General features: G+C 44.6%; 1 protein-coding gene and 1 non-coding gene across 2 annotated transcripts in view; both read left to right on the top strand.

Moving 5' to 3' along the window:
* LOC126195525 (uncharacterized) overlaps window positions 1-17180 on the top strand; it is a 237150-nt gene that overhangs the window by 86907 nt on the left and 133063 nt on the right. Inside the window, exons 2-3 of the mRNA XM_049934152.1 lie at window positions 2877-3068; window positions 6730-6947. Of these exons, the coding sequence (XP_049790109.1) occupies window positions 2890-3068; window positions 6730-6947 (397 nt within the window). The 5' untranslated portion in view covers window positions 2877-2889. The remainder of the gene's footprint in view (window positions 1-2876; window positions 3069-6729; window positions 6948-17180) is intronic.
* On the top strand, window positions 2144-2218 carry Trnat-ugu (transfer RNA threonine (anticodon UGU)). Its single transcript has one exon. It is a non-coding gene; the product is annotated as a tRNA-Thr (tRNA).

Here is a 17180-nt window from a genome sequence, read left to right as displayed (position 1 = left end):
ATATCCAGTTAACTCCGTTTGAACCCGAAAATACGAAGGCTTGCCACCGAAGTTTTTATATGAAAACCCTTAAAGATTTTTACATAAAACAGACGATACTAACTTTCTACATCTTTATTCTTCATGTCTACATATTTGTTTCTCAACGTAGTCACCTTGGCGACGAATACATTTCTCCCAACGAGTGACCACTTAGTTGATACCGTCACTGTACAATGTCTGACTTTGTTGAGGGAGCCACAACCTTATCTCTGCTTGTACCGCTTCGTCACTGACAAAGAGAAGTCCTCAGAGGTGTTCTTTAAGTTTTGGAAACAGATGAAAATCGGAAGAGTCCAAGTCGGGACTGCATGAAGGATGATCGATGACCGTGAACCCAAGGTGTTGCAGATCTCGCAGCGCTCGTGTGTTTTCTTTCATTGTCATGCTGAAGGAGAGAGTCTCCATGTGTGAACGAACTCTTCGAATTCGAAACTCGATCATAGCAAGCTGTTTCTCAAGCACCGGCATATTTACGTTACACACCGGCTTTGTTACACGATACAATTCGGAGCCCTGTAGCGGCAGTGGCCTGCAAATATGCTGATATGACGATAAAAGATGTAGAATATTGATTACGTTTGTATTATTTCAAAAGCATTAAGAGTTTCCACATAAAAAATTCGAAGCCATTACTTTTCAGCATTCCGTCGTAGCTTACAAAACACTCGTTCGACCAATACTTGAATACTGCTTGTCAGTCTGGGAGCCGTACCAGATAGGATTGATAGAGGAAAAAGAAAATATCCAAAGAATAGCCGCGCATTTCGGTTCATTTAGTCCGCGCGAAAGTGTCTCGGAGGCGCTCAGCCAACTGCAGTCACAGACGCTGCATGAGAGGCGCTCTGCATTGTGGTGTGGATTACTGTCAAAAATCCGAGAGTGCACGTTCCCAGAGGAGTCAACAAATATATTGCTTCCTCTTACGTATACTTCGCGAGAAGAATGTGACGGTAAAATCAGAGATATATGAACTCACACAGCTGATTACCAACATCATTCTTCCCGCGAACCATTCGCCACTACAACAGGAATGGGGGAAAGTGACAGTGGTACACAAAGTACCTCCGCCACACACCGTAAGGTGGCTTGCGGAGTGGAGATACACCTAGCACAGTCACTAAATTCTGAGACTGGACTCATAGCGCCGTGGCGTAGTATCTTGTCAGAGTCTGTCTCTCGTCCTAGCAAGAGACAGTAAAGCGCATGCACCGTGAGCAGAATTAAGGTGTTTGTTGTGACAGTGATACGACAGCGCGCGCAGAACCCGAGTATGTCGCAGTTGGAAGGATGGACAAACATCCAATTCTACAGAAATTCGGGAAAACCGCTTCCAAAATGTTACATATGATGCAGAAAGTTTATGGTGACGTCGTATTGAGTAGCAGAGTCATGTTTTACGTGTATCGATGTTTTTCGCAAGAGAAGAGGTTGCAATGTTGGAGCGTGCCAGTCGCCCAAATGGTAGACGATTTCTCATAAACAGTAACGGTGAGCCGTGGTACGTGGTACAAAATTATGACTGATGGTCCGAACATATCGCGTGATACCCAGCCCGTGTGTCAGCATCCTGACGCAAGATCTGAGAGATGATCGGATTATAGTGACTTGATCAGCAGTGGTGACGATGATCCGACACTTCTCAATGCGACCATAACGGAAGTGTTCCCGGTGCGATCCGCAACTGAAGCGACAATCCGCCACCTCGAAAACGGGGAAACGCCAGTAACAGAAAAAAACCGTTACAAGACAGGTCAAAGGCATGGTACGGCTAGAACTGTTTTCTGCTTCAAATAGAATTATTAACAAGAAATTCATCCCAGATGGTGCAACGTGAACGAAAACCACTGCAAGGAGACCCGGCACTCTACGCGATTAATTTCGTCTCAATCGTCCTTATCTTTATATGAAGGTAGTGTCTGTTCCCGATAGAACAGATACCATTGATGACCGTGCAGCTTCTCTAGAATGAAATGATAATTAAATCGACACCATAACTGCAAACAGGCGTTGATATACATCATTGGGGACATATTGAAAATGTGTGCCCCGACCGGGACTCGAACCCGAGATGTCAGCTTACATGGCAGACGCTATCCTCTGTGCCCTCGGTGGCTCAGATGGATAGAGCGTCTGCCATGTAAGCAGGAGATTCCGGGTTCGAGTCCCGGTCGGGGCACACATTTTGAACACGTTCCCTGTGATGTATATCAACGCCTGTTTGCGGCTAGGGTGTCAATTTAATTATCATTTCAGTCCTGATCTTTGGCGTGGGAAAAATTGGCTGTTGCTACACGACAACGCCCTGCACATCGCTCTGTGCTCGTTCAGGAGAAACTTGGAAGGTAACAGGTCAGTCTCTTGGTGCACCCACCGTACTCACCTGATCTCGTACCATGCGACGTTTGTCTCATTTCCCCGCACGAAAGAACTCCTACAAGGGTGTACATTTCGTTCATCCAAAGAGGTCGTGACTGTTGCAAGAAAAGCCATAAAGTACCTTCTTGCCAAGATGTTTCAGCGGTGCAAAAAGCAGCTATTCGGACGCTGGCAGACGTGCTTTGCAGCCAACGGCAACATTTTGAGCGAGGATGTGGATCTGTTTAAGTCGCGGCCTGGCCTTATGGCCTCCAGGTCAAAAGCCAATTTGAAACAGTTTAAAAAAAAAGGTATATGCCTTGTTAAGCAGCATCTTGTGAGACATCCAGGTTCTTGTGGGTGCCTACATCAAAGGCGCCAGTCTCAAAACTTAATGACTGTAGTAGCAGATGTAAAGTTGTGAAGAAGAGCGCTGCAGCTGCGCTCGTGTGCTGATGCGTTGCGTGCGCGTGTTTCAGATCTCGACCAGCCATGGGTTGCACACCGCCGCCTCTGGTGCTGCTGCTGTTGCTCCTGGTTCCCGCTGCGCTGGCTCAGGTGGAAGAGGAGGAGACGGTTCTGGGGATGACGGAGGCCGCTCCCGAGGACCCGCCAGCGCCCCTCAGTGACGACAACGATCTCGACATGTCCGACCTCGCCGCTGAGAATGGGTGAGGCTTCGCATGTGGCGCAGTTTGCCTGTGTACAATCGCATCTAACATATCTTCAGTGCCCTTCCGTCACGGGAACGAGGACCTCACAAACTTTTAATTTCTTATTTTCTCTACTTGGGGGATTATTGTAGACCTTTCGGGTTTCCTGACGAATATTATGAAGGAAAAGTTCTCGGGCGAACGACCGGATCATCGTGTCAGACATTCACAATATTTCCACAACAGTAAGAGTTCCCTCTCCAGCCTCCAAGCATCACCTCAGCGGCGCACCTGACGAAAGCACCTCTCATTTTCGAATTCTTGTGAATGTCAAATACGACGATCCCGCCGTTCGTCCATTTCGTGGAGGATTGTTTATTCGATGGTCTATGTTAGCATTTTCACCACCACCCTTCTTCGAGAGTTACTGGTTAGTTGACCACCCAGCACCTCCACCTGCTGCGCCCACACTTTGCACTTCATCATTCTTTTTGTTTATAACAATCAGCTGGCACACTTTCCATTTCAATAACAGCCCGAGTCAATTCCTATTCACATTCGGCGACGAATGCTACGTCTTCATCGAACTGTAACACGTTGTCTACAGTCCGCGAGAAACTACTCTCACGTCGAGATAGACCTTTAAACAACAGTGATGATAGGGAGCAACCTTAGTTTATGCTTTTCCTGATTTTGATGTATTATATAATTTCCTCCGACCTTATTGCTCCAGCTTGCTTCGCATAAAAATAACGAACTACTTTTCTGTCCCTGTACGTAATTCTACACTGCCTAAGCATTTAAAAATAATATTTTGTTCTTCATTATCGTAAGTGTTCTCCAAATTTACGGCTGCACTGTAATTTTCCTTGATTTTCTTAATCCGCCTTTTTACTATCAACTGCAATGCTAAAACTGCACCTAATCATGAAGCGAAACGTGTCTTCTTCTAATATACTTTCAACTTTCTTCTCCCATCCTCGAAGGGAGGAAAGAACATCAAGGTTTAACGTCCCGACGGCGATGGTTATCAGAGACGGAGCACAAGCTCGGATTGGGGAAGGATAGGATACGAAAACGGCCATATTCCCTTCCACATAACCATTCAGAAATTTGCCGTAAATAGTTTTAGGAAGTCACGGAAAAGTAAATCTGGATGACGGGGATTTGAACCGTCATCTTCGTGAGTGCGAGTTCAGTGACCTGACACTGCTACCTCGCTCGGCCTCGTTCATCGATAAAGTAATCAGTCTTCTAATTATTATTGATGCATGTGATAGTTAAGTGTGAAACCACTTACACATGTCCACACTAAATTAAGAATATTAGCCAAAACGTCATGGAAAAAGGAAATCTTTGTAGATGCGCCACAGGATGTGGCCTCCCAACATCGGTCGAAAGTGAGAGGTTATTATTATTGTTGTAATTGGTATGCTCTTCAGTCCTAAGTCTCGTTTGACGCATCAGTCCACTATAGTTTATCCTGTGCTAACCTTTCATCTCTCGATAATCACTGCAATCTAAACGTATTTGGAGCTGCTTACTGTAGTCAGTTCTTGGCATACTTACAAAATTTTTACCGATCTCACTCTCCACCCCACAGTACGCTCCATACACAGACTATTTCCTGTTGCCTCAGATGTGTCCTAACAACCTTTCTTTTAATCGATTTGCGCGACAAATTTCGTTTTTCTCCGATTCGATTCAGTCTCTCTTGGATCTAGCCATCTAATCTCGAACATTCTTCTGTATCACCACCATTCGAAGGCTTCTATTCTCTTCTTGTCCGGACTGTTTATCGTCCACGTTTCAATTCCGTACAAAGCTACACTGCAGACTTTTACGTCTATACTCCGCAAGCCACCTTTCGGTACGTGACGGAAAAGAAGTCCCAATACTCAAACTTACATTCGACGTTAAGAAATTTCTCTTCAACAGAAACGCTTTTTCTAATATTGGCAGTGTGCATTTCATGTCCTCCCTTCGCGGGACATCATCAGTTATTTTGCTGTCCGAATAGGAAAACTCTAGTCTAGTCTCTCATTTCCTTCTCTAATTTCTTCGGCATCATCTCATTTAATCTGATTACACTCCATTTTCCCTGTTTTACTTTTGTCGATATTCATTTTATAATTTGTTTTCAACAGACATCTACATCTACATCCCTGCCCCGCAAGCCACCTGACGGTGTGTGGCGGAGGATACCTTGAGTACCTCTATAGGTTCTCCCTTCTGTTCCAGTCTCGTATTTTTCGTGGAAAGAAGGATTGTCGGTATGCCTCTGTGTGGGCTCTAATCTCTCTGATTTTATCCTCATGGTCTCTTCGCGAGATATACGTAGGAGGGAGCAATATACTGCTTGACTCCTCGGTGAGGATATGTTCTCGAAACTTCAACAAAAGCCCGTACCGAGCTACTGAGCGTCTCTCTTGAAGAGTCTTCCACTGGAGTTTATCTATCATCTCCGTAACGCTTTCGCGATTACTAAATGATCCGTTGGATCTTTTCTATCTCTTCTATCAACCCTATGTGGTACGGATCCCACACTGCTGAGCAGTATTCAAAGCAGTGGGCGAACAAGCGTACGGTAACCTACTTCCTTTGTTTTCGGATTGGATTTCCTTAGGATTCTTCCAATGAATCTCAGTCTGGCATCTGCTTTACCGACGATTAATTTTATATGGTCATTCCATTTTAAATCACTCCTAATGCGTACTACTAGATAATTTATGGAATTAACTGCTTCCAGTTGCTGTCCTGCTATTTTGTAGCTAAATGATAAAGGATCTTTCTTTCTATGTATTCGCAGCACAATACACTTGTCTACATTGAGATTCAATTGCCATTTCCTGCACCATGCGTCAATTCGCTGCAGATCCTCCTGCATTTCAGTACAATTTTCCATTGTTACAACCTCTCGATATACCACAGCATCATCTGCAAAAAGCCTCAGTGAACTTCCGATGTCATCCACAAGGTCATTTATGTATATTGTGAATAGCAACGTCCTACGACACTCCCCTGCGGCACACCTGAAATCACTCTTACTTCGGAAGACTTCTCTCCATTTAGAATGAGATGCTGCGTTCTGTTATCTAGGAACTCTTCAATCCAATCACAAAATTGGTCTGATCGTCCATATGCTCTTACTTTGTTCATTAAACGACTGTGGGGAACTGTATCGAACGCCTTGCGGAAGTCAAGAAACACGGCATCTACCTGGGAACCCGTGTGTATGGCCCTCTGAGTCTCGTGGACGAATAGCGCGAGCTGGGTTTCATGCGATCGTCTTTTTCGTCTATCAATTCCGTTCAGCTGTCGTAATTCCTTTGCCATATCTGAAGGAGTAACAACGTCATCGGCAAACTTCAAAGTGTTTATTTCTTCTCCACGAAGTTTAATTCCGTTTCTAAATTTTCCCTTTGCTTCCTTTACTTCTTGCTCAATACACAGATTGAATAGCATCTGTAAGAGGCTACAATCCTGCCTCACGCCCTGCTCAAATACCGCTGACACTCTTGCACGCCGTTTGACTTTCGTTACTGCAGTCTGCTTTCTGTACCAGTTATAGGTAACCTTCGGGTCCCCGTGTTTTATGCCTGTTACCTTCAAGGCTTGAAAGAGTGAATGAGGACCGAGAATAGACGCGAGTAAGGCAGCAGGTGACGGCGCTGTGCAGGTACGGGGCGCCGGAGGAGTGCGACCCCGAGCTGGCGGGCTTCGAGCTGGTGACGGGCTACGTGTTCTCGGCGCCGAGCGACCTGCTGGACTCGCTGCCGGGCACGCTCATGCTCACCGACTGCCTGGACGCCTGCCAGGCCAACGAGTCGTGCCGCGCCGTCAACTACGAGACCGGCCTCTGCGTGCTCTTCAGCTCCGACGCCGACATGTACCCAGGTGCGTAGGCAGCGGTCATCGTCTGCACCGACACGGTTCCACCGTGGTTTACATGACCCTCACACGATCAGCATTTGTATTGGATGTATTGGATGTTAACCGGGGACCTAGAAACGACGGAGAGGCTCCGTCCCCGCCGCAGCCGCAGTGGTCCACAAACCCACGACGACTACCGCAGTCCACTTCACCCCTCCGCCGCCCCACACCGAACCCAGGGTTATTGTGCGCGGTTCGCCCCTCCCCCCCCCCCCCCCTCCCCCGGGAACGTCTCACACCAGACGAATGTAACCCCTATGTTTGCGTGGTAGAGTAATGGTGGTATACGCGTACGTGGACAACTTGTTTGCGCAGCAATTGCCGTCATTGTGTAACTGAGGCGGTATAAGGGAACCAGCCCGCATTCGCCGAGTCAGATGGAAAACCGCCTAAAAACCATCCACAGACTGGTCGGTTCACCGGACTTTGACACAAATCCGCCGGGCGGATTCGTGCCGGGGACCAGGCGCTCCTCCCTCCCGGAAAGCCGTGCGTTAGACCGCACGGCCAAGATCAGCATTTACCGCGTAATAATATTACGTCAATATGCTGCGCGGAAGTGCGAAGCCAAAACCGACGCAACACTATTGCGCAATATTTATGCCCGCGATGCATCCGTTTTAACACGTTCGTGGCGCCCGCTCCGCCAGGCGTGGTAGCTCGAGAAACGACAGGTGGCCTATGCCACGCTTAGCGTCTTCTGACTATCGGCGCCATCTAGACTACAGTATGTTTGAAACTTCCTGGCAGATTAAAACTGTTTGCCGGACTGAGACTCGAACTCGGGACCTTTGCCTTTCGCGGACAAGTGCTCTACCAACTGAGCTACCCAAGCACGACTCACGCCCCGTCCTCACAGCTTTATTTACTTCTGTGGCTAAGCCATGTCTCCGCAATATCCTTTCTTTCAGGAATGCTAGTTCTGCAGGGTTCGCAGGAAAGCTTCCGTAAAGTTTGGAAGGTAGGAGACGAGATACTGGCAGAAGTAAAGCTGTGAGGATGGGGCTCTGAGCACTATGCGACTTAACTTCTGAGGTCATCAGTCGCCTAGAACTTAGAACTAATTAAACCTAACTAACCTAAGGACATCACACACATCCATGCCCGAGGCAGGATTCGAACCTGCGACCGTTGCGGTCGCTCGGCTCCAGACTGTAGCGCCTAGAACCGCACGACCACTCCGGCCGGCGAGGATGGGGCGTGAGTCGTGCTTGGGTAGCTCAGTTGGTAGAGCACTTGCCTGCGAAAGGCAAAGGTACCGAGTTCGAGTCTCGGTCCGGCACACAGTTTTAATCTGCCAGGAAGTTTCATATCAGCACACACTCCGCGGCAGAGTGAAAATCTCGTTCTGGATACAGTATGTTTGTTTACTGTGCGGGTCGGATTTGTCTCAGTCCGTGCCCACGCACTCCGCAGTGAATGTCGGTTGCGATTTAGCTGATGATTTATCCTTCTACCATTCTGTGGTGAAACTTGTGCAGATAAGTGAATTTTTTTCAATTTATCGTTCTTTGTCTATGAAATAATTATTTTCAGCGTAATTACGCACAAATTTGGTATTTATAGAAACATCTCAAAACAGACATGAACGTAAGAGGAAGTTATTTCCTGTTGAAGACAAATTATGTGTGTAATTACACTGAAAATAATTATAGATTAAAAACGTTAAATTGAAAGCAAATGCACTTCCCTGCACAAGTTTCACCACACAATGATAGAAAGATAAACCAACAGCTAAATCGCAGCCGACACTTACTGCAGAGTGCCCGGGCACATTTCATTTCATTTATTTCATTAACAGGACACGGTATGCCTCATTCACCCTTGGAACAGATAACTGTAGATTATATACAGGTCATTCTCATAAAGGCAACTCATCAGTCACCCTTTTGTGTTTCGAAACAATGGCCAACGGATTCTAACTCTAATGTCTGAGCTAATTTATTTCCTGTTGAAGACAAATTATGTGTGTAATTACACTGAAAATAATTATAGATTAAAAACGTTAAATTGAAAGCAAATGCACTTCCCTGCACAAGTTTCACCACACAATGATAGAAAGATAAACCAACAGCTAAATCGCAGCCAACACTTACTGCAGAGTGCCCGGGCACATTTCATTTCATTTATTTCATTAACAGGACATGGTATGCCTCATTCACCCTTGGGACAGATAACTGTAGATTATATACAGGTCATTCTCATAAAGGCAACTCATCAGTCACCCTTTTGTGTTTCGAAACAATGGCCAACGGATTCTAGCTCTAATGTCTGAGCTAATGATAATGATTGTGACTATGGTTACGACTATGTCAAGGTTAACATGATGAAATACAAATAGTCTGAATGTTAATAACTCAAAATAAAGTATTCTTGAATTTCTAGAGAATTTGATTATTTTTCGGATCTATTTCTCTATATGCTGACGAACACAAGAAACCAGTCTAAGAGAATACTTGCACCATAAAAGGTAACTGGTAGGACCATGTACTGTCTTTTTTTTTTTTAGAATGTCTGTACTTTATTCAAATAGAGACACGTATATCCATCTGCTGAATAGAATGAAAAATCTAATACGTACAGAATATGGAGAGTAAATCGAAGAAAGAACAAGTAATGAGAAATAGCAGAATGGGAATAGCGAGAAACTTAACATCAGGATCGATGGTCGCAAAGTAGATGAAGTTAACGAACTGTGCTACCTGGGCAACAAAATAACCATGACGGGCAGAGCAAGAAAGATATCAAAAAGGGCATTCCCGGCCGAGAGAAGTCTACTAGTATCAAACATAGGCCTTAATTTAAGGAAGAAATTTCTGAGAATGTACGTTTGGAGCACAGCGTCGGTTGGCAACGGTCACTACGTTGGCACTGCTATCATTCTACCATTCTGTGCAGTGCCAACGTAATGGCCACTGCCAACCGACCGCGTGCTGAAGAGATGCCGGGGCTGGACTGCAGCTAAGTAGTCTTAATTCGACATGGTACCCCGGTATTATAGGTTTTAATTTTAATGTTGACTGTGCCTCACTCCGGCATGTTATAGTAATTTTATGCTCCTGAAGAAGGCTAGGAAAACAGTGAAAAAAAAAGAAGGGACAGGATAGTAGGACATCCGTTAAGACACCAGGAAATAACTTCCACAGTACTAGAGGGATCTATAGAGGAAGACTGAGATTGAACATACATCCAACAAATAAATCCGGATGCATGTTGCAAATGCTACTCTGAAATGAAGAGGTTGGCGCAGGAGAGGAATTCGTGGCGGGCCGCATCAGACAACCACAAAAAATTAAAAAATTCATTGTCACTTGTGGAACATGCGTCATGAAATTGTGGCGCAACCACAATATTTCTGGCAGATGGATGATGCGGGAGGGGGGGGGGGGAGAAAAAAAGACGCTTGCTTATAGAGTGGCACGACTCATGACCCTTTGATGACAGGTACGATCAAGGAAGAGCAAATGCCCTTGCAAGTTTTGAAATCCTACCCAGAATTCAGGTTGCCGCGACTACGGCGTGGGAGAGTAGCAGGTCATCTCTATAACAGAAAGATGTGAAACACAAAATTCTCCAATGTACAGAATTTTTTTACTCACATCGTTGATTTGTAACACAAGCGGACAACAACGTAGGTGCACTTCTCACAGTAATGTAAACTGTTTGCAAGCTCTCACCGCACTGATGCAAATGAATTAATATCGAATGACAAACGAACAGATGGAACCGGAACATTAATAAAACGGTATGGATGTGGGGCTCCGACAAAGGAATAAAACTGACTATATTTCAGTCGATGTTTATTCGCGTCGACGCGTCCAATATGATTAGGTTATTGTGCAGCTTGATGTGGTTTACAGACAAACTTCACAATCATTTAAAAAGAAATACAACTCATAACTACAAAGTACAAACACGCTTTGTGATTAGAAACAAGAGCCCAGCAGAAGATGACTAGAATTAATATTTTTACCAAATAACAATAAAAACATAACACAATATGAAAGGTCGAGAAATGGCATTCTCTAAAGTATTAAACGAAAAAAGAAACTTGTTCGCAATTTGAATCTGAAACTTAAGCTTCTTTCGCTCGCAACGTTGCTGTCAATGAAACGTTCTACCATTTCTCATCCACTCCCACCACTGCTATATTTACAAAAGTCCTCGAAGTCGCAGGATACCACTGTGCATATTCTTCGCTAGAAAGGCAATAGGTGCCTAAGCTATGGTCAATGTCCACAACACAAAATACAAGGAGAACGGGGAAAAAAAAATCCATGCACAGCTGAAAGGTATTCTCTCTGTCGTGTGTGTGTGTGTGTGTGTGTGTGTGTGTGTGTGTGTGTGTGTGTGTGTGTGTGTGGTGTCGAATAGTGACAAAATACGTAAATTCGGCATTTTCAGGTGCCGTAGAGGCAGCAGCATGTACTACAACAGGGGAACGTTTGTTTCATTACCTCGCAAATAAACTGTGGTTTCATGACGGAACTTTAGTTCGCGTTAAACCGTAACAGTGCGGGTATTTACTCCTGGCAACTCCTTACAGTTATTTTGATATCTGATCCTACGATACAGAATCTATCATGGGAATCAGTGAAATAAAAAAAAGAGGTATCTCTGACTGATTGGGTGTTTTCACACTGCCTTCTTGCACCAGAGTCACTGTTAGCAAGAGTGTTGCCGGTGGTATGCCAGGGAGCGGTCACTATTCTAAAAAGGCTTGCCTGTCGCCTACAGTTCTAGTCCTAAACGCTCCCCTCGGAACGCAAGCCCCGTATCTTCGCGCTGATTTGCACACAAAGGCGAAGGGATAGGCATCCAAATTTACCCACGGCACTGCTGCGTCATGTCATGTCTCATTTCGAGTGACAAAGCTTACGAGTGACTCACGAAAGGTAACATCTAAGAAAAAAAAAAAAACTACTCCCACACATCAGTAATTTTTATGTTCATCGATGTTCTGGTCTAGCACCATAAACTATTACCGTTCAAAAACTGCAATATTTTAAGATGCATAGTTTTAGTTCAATGTCTGACCTGCTCGTATAGCGAACGCGCAGCGCACTAGGTTGCGAGACGGGGATATGAGCCAGGCCCGAATCGAATCCGCGTGGTGGCGTAACTACCTCGCCTGGTACACCGGGCAGCCTGAGTGTGTTTTCAATGAGGGCTGATCCCCAAATTCCGCCTCAGAGAATACCAAACACAAGCAGGTAAAATACCATCACATACAGGACAAAGCATATACGATTCACATACAAATTGTGCACACGACTTCGCACCCCCGTAAGTTACCTTTAAGACTGCGACGTCAGTAAGTGCATCGGGGCACAAACTTAAATAACAGAATAAAAATCTACCAAAACCTTAAAAAAAAAACAGACCCCCATAGAAGGCTGGATAAACGCTAGGGAGAAGAAAGAAAGTTCACTTTACAAGGTTTGACACGTACAACAATGCAATCAAACGAAATTTGACAGCCGTCGGAATAATTTGGAACTGCAAGCATTACTAGTACAGTAAGTCCGTCTGTGGCTTAAGCCCCCGATAGGACTCCTGGCCTGAATGCAGGCAGAAAGCAGCTTTTTTTTCGCCGCGACACTGGAGGGGCATGGTGGCTGGTCCGTTGCTCCAGCCCCTATTATCCATGGGAAAGATCCTGATACTCACTTGATAGCAAGCCGAATGGATCTGGTGCCTCCTGGAGGGACTGGAACGAGGAAGAATCTCCTCTCCTACCCGGATTGAAACCGGGACTTGGACGACCGGAGTCCACTGCTATACCCAGTAGCCCGCTAAGGCCACCAAGTGTTAACTGCGACGATAAAAGCTCGGAACAGTCCCAGAATGCGCCACCACCGAAGTGCCCACCAACATGAGAGTGGACGTAATGCAGATTTCTGTCAGCCGATAACACAAAAAAATACAGTACAGCGTATATTCCAACAGCTAATATTCCAACACGAATTGCATACACAACAGAAAGACTATGCGACTTGATTCATAAAGCACTTGTACAGTCATTTATCGTAAATGCCCCAGTTGCTGAGTGGTAAGTGCGGCTGACTGTCTTGTGAAGGATCCGGGTTCGACAGCCGGTACAGCCAAAGAGTTTTCCTTGGTAGGAGGACCGGATCGGAGTGTGCTCAGCCTCGTGGTGCTGATCGAGGAGCTACTGTCCGAGTAGTAGCGGCTCCAGGTCACTGAGAACGGTCGGGAGAGCGGTGCGTTAACCTCCACGCCCCTCCACACCGCATCCAATGACGCCAAAGGCCGAGGATGACAGGGCAGTGATCGCGCAGAAACATATCTCACTCCACCAATCAATTCCTCGAAAACGTCTGATGTTTGTGTTCCAGTTACACAAACGGAAGAACGCCACAAAGAATTTATATCGAAGCGGAGAGCCTCCGGCGGTCTGCCAGAGCTACAGTGTTTTAACTCATCATATATCGACCCAACGGCCTTTAAGTGAAAGACTCCAGTGCACGTCAGCACAGTTGTTTGCAGAGAATATGAAACGCGGGTTTTTGCCAACGCTGTCACAAAGGCAGAAGTAAGTAAACAATTCGCCGTCGGCTAAAATAAGTGCTACACAGACTCTCTGACAAAGACACGGCAATCAGCGGTCCACAACAGGCATGGACAAGCTTTGTCGAGCGGCGGGCCTGATTCAAATAGTAACTATTACCTTCTGAAAAACTACTTACGAAATTTCAAGAACACGACTAAAACCGTGTACGTTGGGACAATCATCAAAATTTGTAATTATATCATGAATATTTCTTGTTTCATTCCATTTTTAAGTGAAAAAATGCCATACGGACCAAAACCATCCTCTCCTGGGGACTGCACAAAGATTTATAAGGTCACATGTGGGTATACTCTCGATCTCTGTAGATGCAAACTGGAACCTACAGAAGTTGCAGCGGAAATTTCCAGCATGGGGTTGTCACTAACGTACCGGGTGATTGTGTAAGTTTCGTAACGTACACACACACTCTATATGCAATGCCTCTGCGACGTGCATGGCGTAGTCGCTGGCGGCGCAGTGTACCTGTGTATCGCAGTTTGAAGGCGATTGATATAGACTTGGCTGGGCAGTTTAATAAGCAGCAATTGATTGGTGGTCCAAATGTTTTTCGTGGACTGCATCTGAACTTCACTTGTGATGTTCAGGCTGTTTTTGGAGGTAGTACATGGCTCACACTGGCTGTTGTATGGGGCAACCAAGCAGATTATGGTGGCCTTGAAGCTTTTCCAGATGCTAAAATTTTGGCTTGGAAAACATGGAGTATAGCAGAGACTACAGGACTGTTGGCTAAACAGCCTTATGGTACGCTTGTTCCAAGCATGCCGTTTGTTTTGACAACGAGAAAGAAGAAAAAATTAAATGCTGATGAGTACCTGTTTATATGGGCTAAAGTCGGGAATGGCAATTGTAAAATATATATATATATATATATATATATATATATATATATATATATATATATAGAGAGAGAGAGAGAGAGAGAGAGAGAGAGAGAGAGAGAGAGAGAGAGAGAGAGAGAGAGAGGCTTAAAATACACCATCTAGTCGAAACTGGTGTCACTGTTAACTCAGTTGGACGAAGATGGTTTAATACCAACTTCTCCATAGTGCAGGCAACTGTGTAAATGATGCACTCCAATAGATATTTCACATAGGAAAGATATGGATTAATTCTTCCTCAACGTCCAGGTCGCCAGGTCCACGTAGATGGAGCAATTAACATGGATGGAAGACGGAATTGATTGGAGTCTTATGCAATAAACCACTCCACCCTTAACGTGCAGGTTATTTCCCTAGTCATTGAAATTTTAAAGCAAGGTTAAGAAGGATTACGATTTAGAGATCCATTGACAACCGGGTCATTAGAGGTGACGCACGAATTCACAGTCGAACAAGATCGAGGAGGAAATGCGCTGGGTCCTTTTCTGGGTTCTGTTTGAGGCAGTCTTCCAGGAGCCAATCAGAATTACATTATGAAAAAATGTATATATGCTGCGAGTCCCATACCTTAATCAATGCGCCACGTCGTTTGTTAATATTCCAAGTAAGTAGATTAATCTTTAACCCTAAGTTTGGTTTGTACATTGCACTCCTTTACTACGGATAGTCCTATTGTAGGTGACACGTGAGCTCCTTCCTCTGACATTTTAACTAACTTACCCCCTCAGGTAATCTATAGTCAAAGGAGGACACCGAACCACTTGACATTTTTCACATTCAAAATAACTAGCACATTTCGAAATTCATTCTTATTTAATGATAATGCAATCCTCTGAATAGTGGTGACGATTATAATCAATGGAACAGGTCTGTAAGGTAGAATGGAGAGAAATTTCGAACTTTATAATCTTTTCCAAGTCATACCTACGGACCATACAAAAAGAAAGTATCGCAATCAGATCGTTTTTAAGAACAAGAAAGGAAGAGGGGGTTTACCGTCCTGTCCGCGAAGAGTTCATTACGGACTGAGCACAAGCCCGGATTTGGAAGCTTGACGAAGCAAATACGCCGCGACATTTACAAAGGGACCACTTTGGAATTGGTTTATCAATTTTGTAAAACCACGGAAAACCTAAATCTGGATGGCTGGTCGAACATTTCAATCGCGGTCCACTACGTTAATCTCTCTCGTTTTGCATAAAATACGTTCCGAGCACATGTAAAACCGCCGTACAAAAAATTTGTCACCAGCGACAGACATCAGGCTAATACCGCGTAACACTCATCCAATATCGGCACAGGCCTCTATTCAGCTAGGAAGAAAGTTAATCCGGCTGACGTCACCCACTGCTGGTTAGATCCCGTACAGCTACCGAAGCAAGGAGCTGATTGTCACGTTTCGCCGGGTGTTCTAAAGCCGAGTATTAGTCAAACCACAAAAGTAAGTGTGCAGCAACGGCAACACGGCTGTTGTCACTATGGATGTCACCGTGTGTCCAGAATTTAAAGTTCCGTCGACAACAGCGGTATCAGACAGGGAACAGAAGTTCGGATTACGAAAGGATGGGAAAGGAAATCGACCGCACCCTTTTGAAAGGAACCAACTCGACATTTGGCCGGGACGATTTAAGAAAACTACGTAAAACCTACATCAGAATGGCCGGACGGGTATGAATCGTCGCCCTCCCGAATGCGAATCCACTGTGCTAACCACTGCACCACCACCTCGCACGTTTATTAAAATGTACAAGAGAGAGGAATACTCGGCCGTGGTCGTCAAGAATCACACGTATTGTTCCTCCAGTCAACATCGCTCTTTCTGAACACATACTAATCGTGCATGGATGTACGTGATATCGTTAGAAAGGTTTTTTAAGCGGCTTCAGATACTGCATACCGATTTCGCGCTAAAACTTACTGTTTCTGGATAATTCATTATAAAAAGACTTTTACTATCATAGGCAAAAGGGCTTCATGGGTGCCCAGCGTCATACCTATGTTTTAAGAAGCTACGTTATTAATCACGAATAAGAGACTCCCTTTTCACATTTTCTTATTACAAATACCATTTTATTTGTTTTAAAGTACTTATTAACTGGATAATTTGTTACGCAGCGCGTTGCGGTAGTCCGTAATCTCTGCCCTTCGAACAGTTGAATTTACCCTCAATGAATATACTTTCCGAAGCGACAAACATCCTGTAAGATTCTTACATTCATTAAATCGGTCAGGATTACCGACAAATAAACTTATAATAAAGAAAAACACTATTGCCATGTTGGTAAGAAACTTGAGGGCTAAACAGGGCTTAGTCAACGCAGCGCTCATGGTAGTAACAAAACTCAATGAATTTAAAATTAATGCACTGCTGGCTGACAGCGGGAAATACCAAGCATAACAATTAACACTGTGTGATACAAGCATGCCTTTTCAATTGACAAGAAGACGGTTGCCTATTAAAATCTCATTTCGGATCACTAAAAATGTGCCGCAGGGACAAACACTTCAAAAATCAGGAATGTATCTACCCAACCCCGTCATGACACGTGGACAATTTTGTGTGCCCTATTCAAGAGTAACTAAATTAACTAACATTCTGTATCCTTTAAAGAAAATAAAAAACAGAAACTACACGAAGATTAGATTCTTACGTCAAAATTCGAGATGTTGTAATGCTCTGTAAAGAATATTGTTCAAAATTATGTGCATGTAAATATATATGCA

Source organism: Schistocerca nitens, chromosome 7 (assembly GCF_023898315.1).
Source record: "Schistocerca nitens isolate TAMUIC-IGC-003100 chromosome 7, iqSchNite1.1, whole genome shotgun sequence".
NCBI classification, from domain to species: domain Eukaryota; kingdom Metazoa; phylum Arthropoda; class Insecta; order Orthoptera; family Acrididae; genus Schistocerca; species Schistocerca nitens.
The sequence above is the reverse complement of the archived record's forward strand: the minus strand, read 5'-3'. Positions and strand labels throughout refer to the sequence as shown.